General features: G+C 45.8%; 1 protein-coding gene across 13 annotated transcripts; it reads left to right on the top strand.

The window, feature by feature from the left end:
* Nucleotides 1-43: 43 nt before the first annotated feature.
* Nucleotides 44-18,822, top strand: LOC111935558 (leukotriene C4 synthase-like). Of its 13 annotated transcripts, none has more exons than XM_086852282.1 (9): nucleotides 44-1,593; nucleotides 12,183-12,326; nucleotides 12,670-12,818; nucleotides 13,708-13,828; nucleotides 15,226-15,398; nucleotides 16,190-16,289; nucleotides 17,300-17,370; nucleotides 17,603-17,684; nucleotides 18,090-18,822. In XM_086852282.1, exons 5-9 carry the CDS (start codon nucleotides 15,341-15,343, stop codon nucleotides 18,214-18,216), a joined length of 438 nt encoding a protein of 145 aa, XP_086708408.1. In that variant the 5' UTR covers nucleotides 44-1,593; nucleotides 12,183-12,326; nucleotides 12,670-12,818; nucleotides 13,708-13,828; nucleotides 15,226-15,340; the 3' UTR covers nucleotides 18,217-18,822. The 13 variants fall into 13 exon arrangements, with proteins under 13 accessions (XP_086708408.1, XP_086708403.1, XP_086708404.1 ...); XM_086852273.1 differs by lacking the exon at nucleotides 12,183-12,326 and adding an exon at nucleotides 4,537-4,745 and having other exon boundaries at nucleotides 75-4,430; nucleotides 12,386-12,818; XM_086852276.1 differs by lacking the exon at nucleotides 12,183-12,326 and adding an exon at nucleotides 2,211-4,745 and having other exon boundaries at nucleotides 1,004-1,593; nucleotides 12,386-12,818.

The raw sequence follows: 18,822 nt of genomic DNA on the forward strand, positions 1-18,822 counted from the left end.
CAGGACGTTAGGATGTGGGCGGGGTCTCAACGGGTCTCGGTCCAGGGGCGCTGCGGAGGCTGACTGGGCGTTGCGGGCGGTAGGGGGCGGTAAGGGGCGGCAGGGGGCGGGGCCAGCACCGCATCACGCCCTCCCCGCGCCCCCTCCCCATCCCCTCATGCCCCTCACCCGCTGCCTCATAAATATTGTTGTGTTAAACAGCAAAGCCATCTTTATGTCTTCTCGTTCTTTAGAAAAGATGTTCAGGTTTTCTTGCCTTTTCAGAAAATTCAGTGTATCCGGTGTTTTTTTTCCCCTCAATTACAAGCCGAGGTTTTAATAAAATAGTGAGCAGTGACACAGACTTCAGTGTGTTCAGAACATGGCAGTGCTGCTCAGCAGCTGCTTCCCCAAGGGCCTTGTGCAAGTCTGGAACCTTTAATCTGTGGTGTATTTTGAAAATGAAAGTAACATAGTTTTTTAGAAGTGAAATGCTGTGTAAATGTTGAACGTTTGTGCATCGAATCAGTAAAGAAACACAGGGAAATACAGAAATAAGTGTCCTTGCTGGGCCAATGGGACGAACAGGCCAAAGGAGATACTGGGCTTGATGGGACCATATGAATGAGGTCAAGATTAAACTTGAGGAGTCTCTGTATCCTGCTACATGCACGGCCATGTGGGAGGAACACAGCCCCACGGTGAGGAAACCAGTCTCCTGGTACCCTAAAAGTTACAGCACCTTTAAATTGTCTCTGAGCTGCACCAACTGAGAACAGTTCAATAGAAAGCTGTGTCTGTCCCACCCAGTTCAAAGCAAGCTCCTGTGTGGTCTGTGGGCTGCACCCGTTCCAGGAGATAGGAGGTATTCTGTAGGAATAACAAATCAAATATTACTAGGGAAAAGTAAGAAAGAAAAGGTGGTGGTTTTTTTCCTTTGTAAACATAAATCTGTTTTGAGTTGATGCAATGAGTCAGCAGTATAAGTTTCCCCACAGAGAAAATTCCACCGTGTTAGGACAAAGCAAGCAGGGCCCCAGCATTCAGAAATAAGGCTCAGCAGAAATGAAATCAGCAAATCCCTTGCACTGAAGTTTGGAATCAAACACATTTTTCCAGAAAGACACCAAGCTGGCTCCTAAACTGCTCTGCTGAGCTATACCCGGACTGAGCAGAAGATGCAGACAGGCAGGGAAACAGTCACAAACAACAGGCAGCACAAGAGATATCAAATGCTTAAAGAGGAACCCAAAAACACTATGGAAAAATACTTTAAAGAGTAACAAAGCAAAATATTTTAGCAAGTGCCCTCCTCAATCTAGGCAAACCCATTCCATCAAATATCTTTCAAGCCCTTCTTTTGAAACAGGTTATTAACTCCAACATGACTGCAGGACAGCATAATATGCCTGCTGAAATCACAGAAGTACCAGGAAGTCAAATACACACACACACACACACACACACACGTGTGTGTTTCCCTTTTCTTTGCCACCCTTTCCCAAAAAAGTAAACACTGCTTCCTTTTACAACCTGCTGAATCATGGCACAGGCAGGCAGCCCTGGAGCTGGGTCCTGCCTGTGCTGCTTTGTCATCGAGGAGAACCGAGCAATGTAAGTTACAGGGAAAAAAAAATCTGATAAAAGCATATCCTATATGGGGATTTTCAATATGTTTGAACTTAGATAAAAGAAATACAGAATGAACACAGAGAGATAATCCAGAAGGAAAACAAAAGGGATAAGTAAAGGAAACAGAAAAAACATGCACAGAGACTTAACTGCTTTGGCAGCTGAGAAGGTGGTATTTTTAGACTCTGGAGTGCCAGGGCAGTGAAGATGAAAGAAAGAGAGTGGCAGATACCACATGGCAAACATGACATTGTCAGGGAAAAACATTTTGGTGTGTTCAGGCTTTATTGGAGTAGATCTGCTTTGTCACACTGACAAACATTCAAGAAGTGTGTTATTCTCTGACTTTGGCAGTACAGATTTCTGCAAAGGCATAAATTAGGCAGTGTGGTGAAACTGGCAGAGCCTGAATATGCACACCTTAGAGATAAGAGGCAGTGATCAGTTTATAAGTGCACTAGAACTTTGAGTAATTCCATTTTGGGTAACTTTCTTGTCCTGAGTATTATTAGGCAGAAAACTTACATGCTTTCCACTGGTACTTTCTAATTCCCTCTAACTTGATCTCCAAAGTCTTCCTTCTTCTTTAATCCCCTCAGGGCATTGCCACATTGCTAGATTTCTCCTTGCATTTCAAGCACTAGTAATACATCTTTTCAGACCCATCTCATCTGGAAAACTGGCAAGAAGTGAGTGGAAAATCCAGCAGGTCAGCATGACAGGAGGGACACCACACTGGCAGAGAGCAGGCAGTCAAGGCAGACAACCAATGAGAGAACACTGACTTTTGCTCTTTCAAACTTTGAACTGCAGGAGGGAAGGCAAGCTCACATCTCTGTACAGAACAATGTCCATGTGTCCTGGAATGCTTTCCATGGAAAACACAGTTTGTTACAAAGACATCTCTGGTGACAATGCTCAAGAGAAGGATGGGAAAAGACACATGAACATTATCACAATGGGGGGAAGATAATCATCTTAAATGGAAATAATGAAGTCCTGCCATTTTCAGAGCTAATAAATATGAATGTAAGAAGTGTTATAAATTAATTGTAATAAGATGAAGCAGATAAATAGAAGAAAAAATCAACAGAGAAGCAGTAATAGAGCACTACAGATGGATGGAAAGAGAGACAGGCAGACACAGTACTGAGGTGGAAAAAGACCATCTATCCACTGATACCATTTGCACAAGCTGGGAAGTGTCCCTGAGAAGGGGAACCTTACAGACCTTCCGGGACCCAGAAATTCAGAGTTACCCAAGAGAAGACAGTAGGGGCAGGTTTAGTCTGGACATAAGGTAGGGAAATACTGATGGTTGTACACAGCTTTCTTGGCTCCCATAGGCATTGCACCAGTTTGCACCATGTAGCTTCTACTGTACCCCCTTATGACAGTTCTTTCATGGACCTCATGTAAATGAGGGTGGCCCTCATATATCCCCAGAATTGTGTCCTTCCTGAGGGTCTCATACTCGATGCACTTGTGTCCAAACATGGTTGCAACGCGGGCAACAGGAATTAATCCCTCACTAGGAAAATGCAGGTTACTCTTTGGATTTAAACACAGCTGAAGACTTGCCAGCAACAGCAAGAGGCTGCCAACGCCCTGGTGTCCTGAGGGCATCAGTAATGCCCAAAACTTTTCACAAAGAAGAAAATGCTCAATCCCCTCATCTCTCTGAGAGCCAGGCCACGGAGAGGGGCTGTGAGTGTGATTAGCAGCAAGGTCAAAAGAGGAACGCTGTGCTGAAACAGTCTTTCCACTTTAGCTCACACATTTCAGATTTACCAGATCAGAGACTGACTGGCAATAGCCTCCCCGAGCTGCTCATGGCTCTGTGATCACTCCTCTATGATAACCTCTTGAGTCGGTACCACCTTGCCTGGTACTGTTGGGGGCTATATGGCTCAGGGCTCATGCTTTGTGTGTTTGGAAGCAGTTGTTTGCTTTGAGGAACCAAAAAATCAAACCCCAAAACCCAAGAAACTCTCCCAAAAACCACAGAAAACCCCTCACAAATCCACAGTAAAAACAAACAAAAACCACACCCCCAAAAACAAACAAAAATCAATCATTTTTCAGTGGTCAAGTTTCTGAATGTCTTAAATTTTGACAGATTGATTTGATTTAATTAATGACAACTGAAATTCTGTTAAAACACAGAATATCCCAAGGAGAAAGCAAAGAGGTAAATGGGTTTATTAATGGAAGAGGGGCAAGATGATGTGCAGACTGACTCTAGGAAGGAAGCAAGGAAGGAAGAAAGAAAGTGTCTTCTTCTCCCATAACATGTGATTGCTCTGGGGCACACTGAGGTCCCATGGCCAGGGTTGCTCAGAAGCCTGCACCCACATCCCACTTGCGCTTTGGCTTCAGGCTACAAGAACCCCTCCAGCCCTGCACAAGAAGCCAAGCATCTGGAGCCAGATGCAACCTTGGGTGAACCGAGTTGGCCTCAGCATGCTCTTCCTCAGCTGTCTGCTTTCCACACCACATCCTCTTAAAAAACAAGCAAAATCATGGTAGTGTTACTGCATTCCTGACATGCCATTTAAACAGCACAAGGCCACCACCTGGAACCCCTGGCCCATCTTAGTCCCAATTTACTGAAGTCAATAAACAAGGAATTAGCAGCACTTATCTCAGTAACCTCTCCAGACTGGCCACTCTCCCACTTGCAATCATCAGCTGCTGGATCTGAAGAGACTGGATAACAGAAAACATACATTTCAGCCATTTTAATGGGTCTTTGTCTGTGTCTGATGAAAAAACCCTCACCACTCTCTTCTTTTAAGGACAACAGAACCCCAGATGTGGTCAGTACCCTGCACACTGTTTTTTGATCCCTATTTTTTATACTTCCCTACTGTTTTCACTTAAATCTTGCATGTGGTTTTACACTGAGCCTCTTTCTACTACCAGTGTGCCACCCTCCATGTGGCTTCCTCCTGTGTGCTCATGTGGCGTTGGGCGCCTGTCCCAGCTGAAAGCAAATCAAGTAAAAGACACATGGTTTGATCTCTGCTGGATTAGCAGAATTAGCTTTTTGAGGAGCAGTGCGGATGTAGATGTGCCTGCACAACTTGAGAAATTGAACCTCTGACACCCAGTGCAACTACTGATGAAGGCAGGTTAGTACTGAAATACTCCACTGTCAGCACAGCCTAGGTGGGATATAAGTCCTATTCATTTGTCCCTGCTATGGAGCATCATCTTCTGGTGGAGGCTCCCTGTGGAAAACTGAGACAACCTGCTAAATTGCCATCAAGAGCTCTGTAAGTCAGTGAGCTCTGTAATGTGCAGGAGGGACTTGCTTCTGAGAAACAACCCCCCCAAGGAAAACTGCTTCCCAGTAACAGCTCCTTCCCCATCGTGGATGAGATGTACGGAGGAGCAAAAGCCCACAGGGAGGGTCGCAGCACAGCTGCTCTGTGGCCACGGTGGCTGCAACCAGCCAGCAAGGATTTCATGTGCACTCACTGTATCCCTAATAACCACTGGGTCATAGGTTGGAGCTGCATGGCAGAGGGACTTTGCACATTTAGCTCCCTCTTCAAAAACAACAGCAGTGCCTCAGCTGCTCAAGGGGGGTGGTCCATGCTGGGGCGGGGTCCACGCCTATGCTCACCCCAGAAGGATTTCAGCAGATGGGGGGGCAAGGCAAGTGTGATGCATATCTATTTTCCAAATGAAAACATAAGAAAAGTGCTTTCTCTCTACGCTGTACTCTCCCGTGCTTTTCTAATGACGGCGAAGGGGGCTGGACGAGGGAAGTTTAACACGGCAGGTTATAATCAGCAGAGGGAGAAGCTCCTTCTGCCGTTTTCTCCCTGGGCACGTCCTGCGAACACCAGCTGTTCCAAACCGCAGCTCCCCGCTGCCTTCTGGTGGCAAAAATTCACTGTGGATCTTTCTCCCGGGCCGGGATTCTCCTCCCAAGCCGGCGCCAAGGCACTTGCACAGGGCCTGTGGTTTGGGGCCCCGTCTCACACCCTTCCTGGCCTCGCCTGCCCTCCCCTCCCCGCAGAGCCGTGCTGAAATTCCGCCTCTTTTCTGCAGAAAAAAGCTCCATTCTGTGCCAGGAAGGAAGGGGATAAACAAACCCTGTGGTTTGAAAGATACAACTCTGCCTCCAGAAATTAGACATGTCTCCAACGCTTCTCTGCCTCACAGGAGCTCCAAGATCCTGGCAGCCCTTTGTCAACATCCCCAAAAAGTGCAGGCACCTCCGAGGCTCCGGATGCCCAGGGTTAGGCGGTCAGGAATGGTGAACAGATTTCCATTCCTGGTTGCTGGGAGCAAACCAGCCAGCAACGAAGGGCTTATAGGATTTGCTGCTGCTTGTGTTTGTGACAGACATCTCCTAGGGAAGGATTAGCTTCGGAGTCCGGAGGTGGTCCCATGCCTGCCTGGCCTCCGAAGCCCAGCAGGAACAAAGAGTGTGCTGAGGGTTTTGTGACTGCCTGAGTGCCCGGCTGCCAAGCTATGCTGTGCCCAGGGCACAGATGTGGCAGCACGATGAAGGTGAGGACCACAGCAAACCCCTGCTTCCAGCCCACTGCATGGGGCTTTGAGCACTGGAAGTGACTTTGGTATTCCTCCAGAATTTACTGTGGGAATATGCTGCATTTTCTTGCATTGCTGTGGCTGGCAAAACCAAAATAACTTTACAATGAGGTGTGCATTCCATCCATTGGTTGCAGAGGAATTTACTTTCAATCACTTGTTGTCAATCTGAACTCTTGCCCAAAAAGTGTATAGAAACGGGAAAAAAGTGTGCACTGTGGAGATGTACTGGAGGCTTCTTTTATAGGCGTGTCTATGCTTTTATTGTATCTAACCCATGTGGCCCTTGAAGTGTAGGGTGAACATGAGCCTATGGTGTCCTCATTATTTTTGTAGACAACTGAAAAGCCTTTGGTTGGGAAGCCAAGGCTGTTCACATCATCAACAATCACCCTGAGAACCTTGCAGCCCTACCCTGCACCAGAGGGCTCTGCTTTGGAGCTGCTTGTTCATGACAAAGCAGAGACAGGGCCCTGATGACTGTATTAACACCAAACATTTCTGCCCATTCCAACTCATTCCAAGGCAATAGCAGCGCCTATCCTCCAGGCTCACCTACAGAGTTTGAGCCTTGCTGCCACTTGCTGTTTGATTATGGGGGAATGAAAGGAAATTATGCTTAGTGCTATTTCAGAAATCAAAGAACCCTTTTAAAAAGCAGGTGTAGGCAAGAGCATGTCAACCAAAGAAGATAAGTGGGAATCTGGGATTCACAGGATTTTCTTCCAGTTCCGCGTAAGGAAAGTGAGCAGCATAGCCCTAAGCATGTGATGTTCTTGCTGTTCTTTACTGTCCTGATCTTAGCTTCATGCCAGTCTTCTGCAGCTGACTGAAAGCTGGAGATTGTTAAAACCCCCTAAACATGGTCATTCTAATAGTGTTTCCAGGGAAAATAGTGAGTCAGAGATTATGAAGCAGCACTGTGGCTGTGTGCAAGTGCAACAATCAGTGCAGTATTCTCTGCAGAGTTAGAAGATGCAGAAACCTAAGGGAATATGGAGGTGGGGATTTATTTCAGAACTGGTTGTCTATTAAAGCAAGCAGAAGTTGGGAGGTGAAAGTATTCCTTTGCTACTTGGACAGATAGGGAAATGAAGGTGGTCTAGTCAGTCACAGAAAATGCTTGGCATGAGAGGGAAAGGAATGTTTAACGTTACAAAAGTGAAACATGACAACCTTTGGTTTCATTTTCAAGTCAAATAGTGCAGAATTAGATCTTATCACTCAAGACTTGAATTAATCATGGGGCAAGTATTTTAAGTGAAAGAAATAGATCAAATCATAAAGGCAAGCTGCTACCAAGCTCAATGGAAATTCAAAAGAATGAAGAGGAATGAAGAGAAAGATCTGATTAAGATTAATAAAAATATCATCTGCGCCTTAGGGAATGTTTGTGTTCTCAAACACAAATTCATTCCATAGTCAAGAATATGGTGCTTTCATTTTCCATCAAGACACTGGGCTGGGTAAGAGCTTGAATTCTTTCAGAGTGGGCTAAGTCCCCCAAGATGAAGAGGCTGAGCTGAGCTGCCCCCTCATTTGACTTTGTAGAAACTGTGGGTTATAACTATCGTATGCATATCAAATAAGCTCACTATTGTGATTTTACATTTCCAATTCTTTTCTTTCATTGCTTCTAAATGCCTTCCCCATTAGACTCTCCTTTTTACAAGTGCACATATGTGGAACTGGAATCAGTCACTGACTTACTTTGTAGAAGCACAACATTCTCTTCATTATTTTGGGTTATTTTAATCTAAGACTTTGTCCTGTGTGCGGGTACATTTTTAATCTGTCCATCAACTCAATGACAAGGGTCTTTCCTTTTCTTTCTGCAGGACAAATCCCACCCAAGGTAAAAGTGGGCTGAGCTGTGAGCTTTCTGCAGTCCTAGATAGACTTTTGATAGGGGATGTTTTCTGATAACATTTTACAAAGCAGCGAAAAGAATCAGAGACCCTTCTCCCTTTATGAATACACAGATGTAAATCTGAGTCAAACTCAAAAAACCCCAAATGAAATTTGACATTAAATCTACCTATATGAATCTGGTTAAGAAACGCTGTATTAAGGATGAACACGATCACTGGTATAAGAAATGATAAATTCTGAAAATGTTGATCATTTGAGGACTTTGGGAATGATTTTAACTAATTTTTACAGGAGTAATCAAAGTGTTCAGCAGATAGTAGCTGACTGTGTTAATCTATTGTAAATATTGAACCTCTGAAAATTATAGGTGGAGATTTATCTGTTTGCTTTAGTAATAACTTAAACACTGGTCCCTGATAAGTGCTGTACCATCAGACTGGATTAGTTTTGGATCTCTGCAAGTGCTGAACAAAAGCACTAAATTGTGATGCAAAACAGCAAATCCCAGCACTCACTCAGGGCTTTCAAATAGCACAGCCCAGGCTCCTGTGTGCTATGCTGAGCTGTGCTTTGCCTCCCCAGGGCCCTGGATAAAAGGCTGCTCTGATCCTGCAGGCTGGGAGGCAGGGAATGGACGCTGTCCTACAGACTGAAGCTGGCATAGCCAGGAGGCATCAAGCACCGACTTGGCACTGAGAATTCTCCTCACGGGAGTGGCCACCATCAGGACCTGTCCAGTTAGGCAGCATCCCAGTCCTGGGCAGCATGGAGCAGCAGGTGGATGCTGGAAAATGGGTGTTCTAAAGTGAGATACAACAGGCAGCAGGATGCACATCCCAGTACTGTCCATCTCACCTTACTGCCCTCTCAGGCACAAATCTAAACCACTATTACCACAAACAAGATGGCATCTGAGGGATTTGTATCACTAATAAAATCTTCCTTAAGCATTGAACACACCTCACTGTAAGAGGGCAATGGAATCATGTCAGGAAACTAGAAGCAGTGAAATACTTCTTGTGTAAAGGCTACAGGAAATTCTGGAACTGCAGTAGGTTCTTTCTGCCTTTTTTCCCAGCAGAGGTCCACGGTGCCAGTAAAACAGCTCTACCAAGGAACTCAATAACTTCCCTGTGTCACTCAATGAATCCTCTTCCTGTCAGAACACTTAGAGACACCATCCACCTTGCTTCCAGGCTTTGGGAGTTAGAGTCACTGAAGTAGCATCATTTCAATTGCCATTTCAGCCTCCCAATGGTTAAAAACAAGGTTGTGCAGGCAAGTCTGGTATTTAGCACTGTTTTGTTAAATTCTTTTACACAATTGTGTCATGCAACCATTTCACACCCTAAAAATAAATCCAGCTGGTTCTTAAGCAAATCCTTTGTCCCACTGTGGGACTGGTCACCAGTGTATGACTGCTCAGAGGTGGCTTCTCATGTTTGGCCAGAGTTCCCTGTTGTTGATACTTCTTAGAGGCCTCTGGGAGGAAAAAGATTTTCTAGCCATGTCTGTCTGTCCTGGCTTCCCAGGGCACAGCCCCTCACTGCCTGCCACCATGGGCCAGCACCCCCACAGCTGGGGAGGCTGAAGTCACTCAGAAGATGCTGGAAGACCAGTGCCAGGATGGTGCCTGGTCCCAGTGGCACCTCTGGGACTGCTCTTAGTCCAGCTTTGCAACCCAGAAGCTGGGACAGAAAGTGAAAAGCTCAGAAGAGGTCTCCACTTTTGGTACCTTAAATGGTGTCCCCCAAATTGAGATGCTGGGGTAGGAGTTACCTGCCCTTCCTGGGGGACAGCAGAGGTGGGTCAGCATTCACAGAGTGTCTGGGCTCCATATGGGGCTGGAGGAGTCAAGTTCCTGTGGCAGCTCTCCCCAGCCCCACTCTCCCTGCAATTGCCACCACTGTTGAGTACACACAGGTCATCTTGACCTTTGCCAGTCTCTGACACACAAAAGCCACAAAAAATTATGTTCAGTAACCAAAAACCCATCTGCTCCCACACTCACATCTTGCTCCCATGATCTGTAGTTGCTTCTGTCTCCCTGCTTGTGCCAGCAAGAGATGTGGAGGCTGGCTCTGTTTAATTTCTCCTTTGGAGACAGGAGAAGAAACAGATCCTGTTTGTGTTCCTTTGTGCTCAGTGCTATGTGACCCAGGCAGCCTCTTCACTCTGCTTCCAGCACACTCGCAGGCTCCCAGCTGCAGCACGGTGCCTGTGCCCCTCGCTGGCTGCATCCCACCCACTCTCTGGGCTCCATTCCTCTCCCAGAACATCACTTGGGGCATCTTCTGAGGGCATGAGAGTGAAGGAGTTCAAAGAACAGTCCAAGCGACGGTCTGCTCTCATCCACAGAATTTGCATTCGATTCATTCTGAAGATATATTACAAACCTTTTGGACACTACTGGCGTCAGTGGAGCTCTACAGAAACATCTGTCAGTTTCCTGGCCTCAGTGCCTTTCTTCTGCCCTGGCACAAGTTTGTCCATGGGCCTCATGCTGATGGCTGGACACTCGGTGGTCTCACCTTCTGTATTTGTCCAGCTGAGCTGTGTTACAGGTGGGGTGACACAGGGCAGGACGCTCAGCAGGGCTCGGGTTTGGGCACAGTCCCACAGCACTAAGCAAGGAGAGAAGAGCATCTCCAGTGAGGACTGTGGCAGATCTCCCCCCAAACCATCTCCTTTCTCCCAACCCCATGTGGGACAGAACTTTGGTGTGAAAAGTCATCATAAGGCAGGGGGACCAGTGCCCTCCTGATTGCCCCATCCCTGAAGATATGACTTTGCACAGCAACACCTCCCCAATTCAGGTGAATTCCCCTGACTCTTTTCTCTTCTTTGCAGGAGACCTATGAGGAATTCCAGTCTTCCCCCTGGAAAATGTCTCCTTAGAGCTGTCCTTACTCTGCCCCTCTCCAACGCCTTGTCTAGCTTTATCTCATCACCAGGTAGGGCCAGCCAGCATCTGGGTGTGCTGGTCCAAACAAGATAGAAATGCTGAACAGCTCTATTTCTTCACCTATGTAATTTAGGAAAAGGGAACTGCACTTCATGACCCCTCTTCAGCCTTTGATGTATTCCAATATACCCTGTACACTTGCAGATTTTTTCCCACATCATTATAGGATAATACTGAGTGTATGTTAATAAGAACTTCCAAAGATGTTTGAAAGGCTTGTTTGTTCCTCTGCAAAGGGAAATCCTCCCCCTCCCTGACATGTGCACTTTTCGCTCCAAAGATTTATTCTTCAAGTGAGCCACTTTTTGGCATTGTTCCTTTTTGTTTATTAGCTATTCCTGACTTTCTGTTGAACAGGAGGTAGGAAAATTGCCAAAACACATGGAAAAGGCTTTCCTTGTGTGACAATAACACAAGACAAGGCAGGGCAAGAGAGACATTTAATTAATACTTTTAACAGATGTTGATCATAAATGAAGGGGTATAATTCATTTGCATGTACCAGTGCCTTCGGATGATGAATTAAGGGAAGAGTTTTGGCATTGCTTTTATACTGATGTGCCCTCCAGTCAGATTTAATGTGCATGTGGATAAAGCTCACCAAACTTCATTAAAAGAAATCTTTAAAAAATTTTCTCCAAACTATCCCTAAATAAATGAGTATATATATTAATTTATGTGGTTTTCCAAAGACTCAGTTTTCCATCTAGCTTTCTAGAAAATTTTTATGTTTTCCCTGTTTGATGTCTAAAGTGAAGCCTTTCTCCTTTACTGAGATGAGAAATGTTGTCAATAGGTGCTTGGCTGTGGTCCTGCTCCATGCAGAAGCATTCAAGCAGCCCAGAGATTGGTTTGCCCCCTAGAAATTTTGCTATAACTAAATATTTGTGAGTATTTCTGTGACCTCTTTGATCTGCCATAGACATATAAATGCCAGGAATATGGTTGAAACTGGTCTGGATGAACAGGCTAAGGCACATCTCCAATACACACTGAGTTTGTACTCCAAGACATGAGTTGTATAATGCCAACCTGGATGCTGCTGAGAAAACCAACCACCTGCTCTTTTACTTTGTGAAAGGAGGACCCTCTGGATAGATGCTCATTTTAGGAAGATGTAATAATTCTTGTCATGCAAAGTTTTTATGTTTTTTTCAAAATGCAGAACCCAGGACACATTTCAATGCATTCAGGAGATCTGATCCAGCTTATTTATTGCTCTGAGTCCTGTTGGGAATCACAGAACAGAAATTGTCTGCAGCTGTCTCCACTTCCTGGGAACACGTGGCCAGTTTTGCCTTTCTAATGGGTAAATTAATGAATTCTTTTTTCTCTCACCATATTTTTAGCATGTTCTTCCTTTTACAGATGGAAAATCCAAGAATTCCGGGAAAATCTCAACACATGTAGATCTGAGTTTAAGAGAAGCCTCCATGGGAATGGGAGGTCAGGAGGGCACATTGCCAACCCCCCCACCCCGCCCTGAGGAGCTGTGCTTGAACAGACTGAGTTGCTCAGTACTGAGCTCTCTTCTCTTTCTCTTGAACTAGAAGAATTCTTTCTTCTCTGTGAGAAAAAATTCTTTTGAATGAACCCTCCCCTCTTTTTTAATTTGTGGTTGTTACAAAGACAGTAACTGTTCTCACAAGCAGTTCCACAGTCACAAGTTTGGATGTACATAGTGGCTGCAAAAGGATTCAGAGGGAAAGGAAGCACAAGTACAACCTGCGCTAGAAAATATCTCCATAGTTGTGCAGTAGGATTGGAAGAACGAGGAACCTCCATGCTTCACAGCTGAAGGGTGAGTTGTTCATCTGTGAAATGATCTCTCTTCCATTGACAGAAAGCTCTTGAGCCGTTGTATGCTCCTGAGATACATTTCCAGGGGATGTTACTGCACGTAACGGTGCTGGACCCACCACTGCTGGCTTCTCCTTGCCCTGCTGCTCTGGGCAAGTAATAGGTGCAGTATACTCTATGGATGCTTGAAACTCCTCCAAGGCATTGTGTTGATCATTTTTCTTCCCAAGATTATTTTTAATCTCTATTGGTGTTGCAGTCCAGCTCAGAGTGTATCTCTACATTGAAAATTAGGATGCAGAAAGGATTATTGGCTGCAGGAAGAGGTGGCAAAAGCAACCATGGGCATAGAGAAATGCCTGCAGTGATGACGCAGTGGGAGGTGTAAGGACTTGGGCATGTACCCTCTGACATGGGGCCACATTCACATGGTATAACCTGGAGTGCAGAGCCAGGGAGCGGGAGAGGGGTGAGCATTTCAGTAGCTCCTGCTCAACAAATCCACCCTGAACTGCACCTGGGACTGCAAGACTTGTCTGTGTCAGCCTCAGAGGGTGAGGATTTGCAATACGCTGCCATCCACGGGTGCAGAGGCTGCCCACCCATGACAGTCTCACCCAAGGGCCCTTGGTGCTGGGACCGGGGTACTTGTGCCTGTTCCTTGTAAGCATTGAGGGAGAATGGAAAATAAAGTGAGTTCTGATGGTGAGAAACAGGGACAAGAAAAATGTTGTGCTCTCCAGTTTAAAAACAGTTTGAAAAATTATGCTTATGGAGGAGGGAGGAGGAGGGGGGAGACATGTGTTCTTGTTTATTCATTCATATTTCTATTGGTCTTTATTATATTTAGACCATGCTAGATGATGACACTAGAAATGTTTTGTATTTAGTGATGATCTGGAGAGCAGGAATGCTCCATGGCAGCCTGTGCAGCTCCTCCTGGCCCAGATTCCATTGCACATATTTGACACTGTTGATGCAGCTCACAGTGCACTGTCATCTGATGGAGGTGTAAGCTCAAAATTTTTCTGCTCAGTTGTTTTCTTTATTTTCTTTCACTAGCAGGCTGTTATCAGACAGGAGCAGAGGGAAATCAAATATCATTTAGCTCTGCAAGACCTCTGCCCTTCTTGGGCTGACACAGGGGAGCTCTTAATTTCTTTGACAACTAAATAGAAGAAAACAAAACATAGTGTTCCTCATTTTTCTAAACAGTCACTGACATGAAAAAGATTCAATTCTGAAATGAAGGAATTAATCTTAGGGCTGGTGTTTGAAAAACAATAGGGTGTGCATTTGATATTTGGAAAAATACTAAGCTGGGACATTGTTACAGCCATTTTGGGTGCCTTTGTAGCTTATAGAGAGGCAGAAAACCAGAAGCAGCATATTGCTTCTTTGAAAGCCTATCAAAGACATCAGACATACAATGTAATTTCTGTAAATTGATTTAATACTATTAATCATTAATCACTAATAATTTCTATAACAGTGGTGTTCAACAATCACTTTGTCTTTCCTTTTTCTCTGATTTGATGGAAGAATTCTTTGAATGAAGAGAGAGGAAGGAAACAAAGCTGGTGGTCCCAGCAGCTTCTGTCTGTGCCAGCTGTTGTGCTGTTAGATGGGAACTAGATAAATGGGTCTCTTCTGACATGTGAAAATGTAATTTTCTTTTTGCTATGTCCTGATGAATTCTGCAAGTTTTTCCCCGCTAAGAACACACTCTGGTGTTTTTGGTGAGAATTCATTGGGCTGAGGATTGATCAGAAGCCTTAGATGCACATCTCCCAGCCTTTCAGGGACGCAGGCTGGCTCTGAAACTCCCTTGGTGTCTGACAGTCATTCTGCAGGACCCATTCCCAGATATCAGTGTGCAGGACAGATCTAGAGACCTTTTGTACTTTACCACTTCCTCTTGTCTCTTACCTTCTCAGAGTTTTTCATGCAGGGTCTCAGTGTTGTGGCCATAAGTCATTCTCTGTGCCCAGCACATGATATCCAGAGTCTGTGAAGGATTATGTACACAGGGATATGTACCTTGGAATGCTGCCTGTGCTCTGGTGTGACACAACAGCCCAAGCAGAGCTTTGGTTTCTCCTGCAACATCAGCAAAGGGGATGTGCCCTGGCCTAAAGCAGATGCCCTGGGGGGAGTGGATTAGTGGGCTATTGAGATTGTCCATCCATTCAGCTCCCAGTTCCCTTATCTCTCACGTTTGTCTCTCTACTGGCTTTTCCACTTCCTTGTAACTCTGTTCCTGGAAAAGGGTGGGTGGGAACGGAAATACTCCATTAAATCTGTCTCCACTGATTTCCATTTCCACAGTGCATGTGATAACGGGCACGCCAGGCTCCTCCTGGGTGTCAATACCACAAACTAAATCTTTGCTTTGTTTGTTCAATTAGAAGGAACCTAGGCTGTCAGGCTACCATCGTAAACTGCCACATCAGCAAGGATTGAACCTGGCCAGAGGAACTTCTGATCAAGAAATAAGCTTTTCTAGGGTCTTGAAAAGTCAGTATGTTGGATCAGATTCATTGGCTGGCTACTGTAACAGTCCTGGGAGTCCTGGAGCAAGGTAGGGGCCATTAGATGCATGTGTTCAAATAGTGGCTGGATCAATCTACTGTAACTCCACAGATTTTCTTTTGCTTTTATATTTAATGTCTCCTGTTGCACTGGCACTTCACTGCTTTTCAGACAGTGAACTGATACCTTGTCTGGGTTCTGGAGAGCATTCAACCAAATGAGTGAATGGAAAGCCCTTTTTCTGAATTGACCTACCCCCTTTTTGGTAGATCTTTCCCCTCTACATGTAGGATTTCCCTCTTTGGGTTTACTGCAGTTCCTGAAATGCATGTAGATGTGAGCATACAAAAGGAGCTCTGCAGTGTGAAAGGGTGGAAGGATGGGCTGTGGTTGGTCACATGGAACATCTCCCAGTCATAGGTTCACGTTGCATGACAATTTAAGTCAGTGTCTGGTTGGCTTATCTGTGGCATCAGTTCCATCCCTACACAGATATCAGAATTTAGAAGAGGAAAAAAAAAAAAGAATAAAAAAACCTTGAAATTGTCGGTAGTAAAGTGCATCTGAATTGTGTAACAATTTTACCGTCTGCCGATTATGCAAGAAAGCAGATAACACTGGTAATATGTGACTGTATATTCCTTGCTGTGGTACAGCTCTGGGTCATTCCTTTTCCTTATCTGTAAGGTACCTGGGATTTTATTCTAGCTTTCTCTGCTCAGTGGGGTGTGGGGTTAGGAGAAGACTGCAGATCTTTTTTCCCAGCCTCTGGCCAGCTCCTGACTCCACTGTGCATAGCCATAGGACTGACCAATGATACTTTTCTCTCTTTTGCTGCAGCCTACTTCTTCCTCCAGGTGATCTATGCTAGGAGGTTGTTTGGCGTTTCACCTCCAAAGATCTCAGGCCCTCCTGAATTTGAAAGGATCTTTCGAGCGCAGTAAGAAAATCCTCTTACCTGATGTTTGTCAGATCTCATGTAACCTCACTGTTTTTCCCCTGCTTTGCTATTCCTTTCCTGGAACTGTAATTAAGCAATTACCTCCCTCGAGGATGATTAATGGGTTGAAGAGTCAACATCAGAATTGGGTTGGCTCTTAAGTCATAAACCAGCCACTGCTGATAAAACCACACATGGATCTCTGCTGTACAGTGAAGAGCTCCTAAAGACATAACCCTTGGTGCCTGAGACTTAGACTGTTTTTATCCAAGTGATGTCCAAACCTCAGGCAGCTTCAGCTCTGCTCTGAATCTCACTCATGGGCAAGGACAAGTTCCCAGAGAGACCTCAGCTGGAGCTGGGACGAGGATAATCCAGCATCTCTGCTGTGACTTCTGTGCTAGGGCTGCAGTGGGGAGGGAGGAGCTTCCAATGTAGCTGACCACTGGGGAAAAAAGCAAATGAGTAGCTGGAGCTGGATCCCCCCAGCCATCCCCTTCTCTGCTCCTTCACTAGCCTAGACTCAGCTTCATCCAGCATCTTTTGGTGCTACTGAGCCTTTGAGAGGACAGGGCATGGCATACTAACAATCCCAACAGTTATGTGCTCCCTCCAGCTCCTGCACAAAGCCCAGGCTGCTCTGGCCTTATCTACTTGAGGGACAGACCTTCCCTACAGCTCAGGGATTTGGGGCATTGACAGCAGGGTTTGAACTGCAGCACTTGGGAAGGAACAGTGGGAGTGTTCATGGAGCCTTTCTGTGCACAGTCTGACCTGTGAATCTTTTACTTAATTTCTTGTACCCTGGAGACCCTGTTCTTTCCACTGTTTAATTTCTGTGAATAAAGCTGGGACAAGAAGTTCAGGAAAAGGAACAAGCCTGGAGACTTTTTATGACAACATGAGCTGTAAAAAGCAAAATCCTTCAGTGTCTGGAAACTGCTAGGGGAAGCAAAAGAGGAAGAGCTTCCTTCCTTTCCCTAGTTTATGACCTTTCTCTTTCCTTCCAGGGTGAACTCCTCTGAGTATTTTCCCATCTTCCTGGCACTTCTGTGGCAGGCTGGACTCTTCTTCCATCAAGGTGAGAATATCCCTCTACCTCGTTTGTCACTGGATCTGTTCCCCTGCATGCTGCCTCAGTCCTCAGGTGCTACTCAACTTCTGAACAACAAATCAAGCAGTAATTCTGTCTCTGATGGGAGGGTAGAGCCAAAGGACACAGAGTCTCTATTCCTTCACTTTGGGCTACCTCCTTGGTTCCAAGTAGCTCTGAAAAGCCTTTGGAGACGGTAACTGTGATCTCTCCTAAACAGGTCTGGCTGCAGCCTTGGGTCTGCTCTATCTCTACGCCCGCTACTGCTACTTTATGGGATACAAGGCATCATCCTCAGAAAGGTAAACAATCACACACACTCTTACACACTCTTACACACACAGTTACACACTTACACACACCAGCACTCAGGGGAGTGCATGGTAACCCCTGGATGGGTGTATTTTGGATTATAATGTGCTTTGGGAAAGCTCAAGACTCTTGGGTGCTCTGGGGCTCCTGCGTAACTCAGCATGGTCTCCGAAGCATAATGTGAGCATGGATACAGTGCTGGGGCAGCAACACAGGTACTGGGCAAGGCTGGAGCTGCCCCAAGCCCTTTTGGTTGTGTGTGTTTGCTCCCTTGAGGAGGAAGCTGGGATCCCACGCAGGGGGCAGGTGATAGCCTTTCCACCCACTTCTGCTGGGAGGAAGGGGCTGTTCCCAGGCGGGAAGCTCGGTGTCAGCAGCTGTCTCTCTCCCACCAGACTCGCCCCGATATACTTCAGTGCTGGAGTCCTCTGGATTCTCATTGCAGTGTCAGCCCTGGGCATCCTGCATTTCTTCCTCTCTCACTATGTGGGGCTGAATGTCCTCCAGCGTCTGAGAGCATGACCCATCCTCTGTGTTTCATCACTGTCTTCATCTCCAAGCTCCCTCCTGCCTGCCTTAACAGACTGGCTGCAACTCAACAGCCCTCGATGAGAAATCCACCCTCACCTGAGCTTTTAACACCTCCTTCCTCACTGTCCAGCACTGCTGAGCTGTTTAGGAGATATTTTTCACCCATGACACTTTGTGTGCCAAGTGCTCCAAATGTGGCGGCTCCAGTGTGTCTGATGGGGAAACAACAATCCCAAACAAGGACATATAAAAGAAAACTCTTCTCAGTCTGAGTTTCCCAGTGAGTTGCCAAAGGGAAGTGCCATGTGTTCCCCATTCTCAGCCCAGGCACGGAACACAGATTCATGCCAGTTTTCCAAGGCCCACACCTAAGAAAGACATTTGTTTGGAAACAGATGTGGGCTGACACATAACAAAAGAGGTGAGATATAAACTGGAGCAGCCACCGACATGTTGTACAAAAGTCTGTTGGAGCCCTCATGCTGGTTATCAGCCACTCCTATAAATCAGACTGTGCGAATCCATCACCACTTCGCATGTGCCACTTTGAACTTGGTCCAGTGACAACAGGCACAAATAAAAGGTCACTGAAGTTGC

The sequence above is a fragment of the Cyanistes caeruleus genome, chromosome 15 (assembly GCF_971803275.1).
Source record: "Cyanistes caeruleus chromosome 15, bCyaCae1.hap1.1, whole genome shotgun sequence".
In the NCBI taxonomy this organism is placed as follows: Eukaryota; Metazoa; Chordata; class Aves; order Passeriformes; family Paridae; genus Cyanistes; species Cyanistes caeruleus.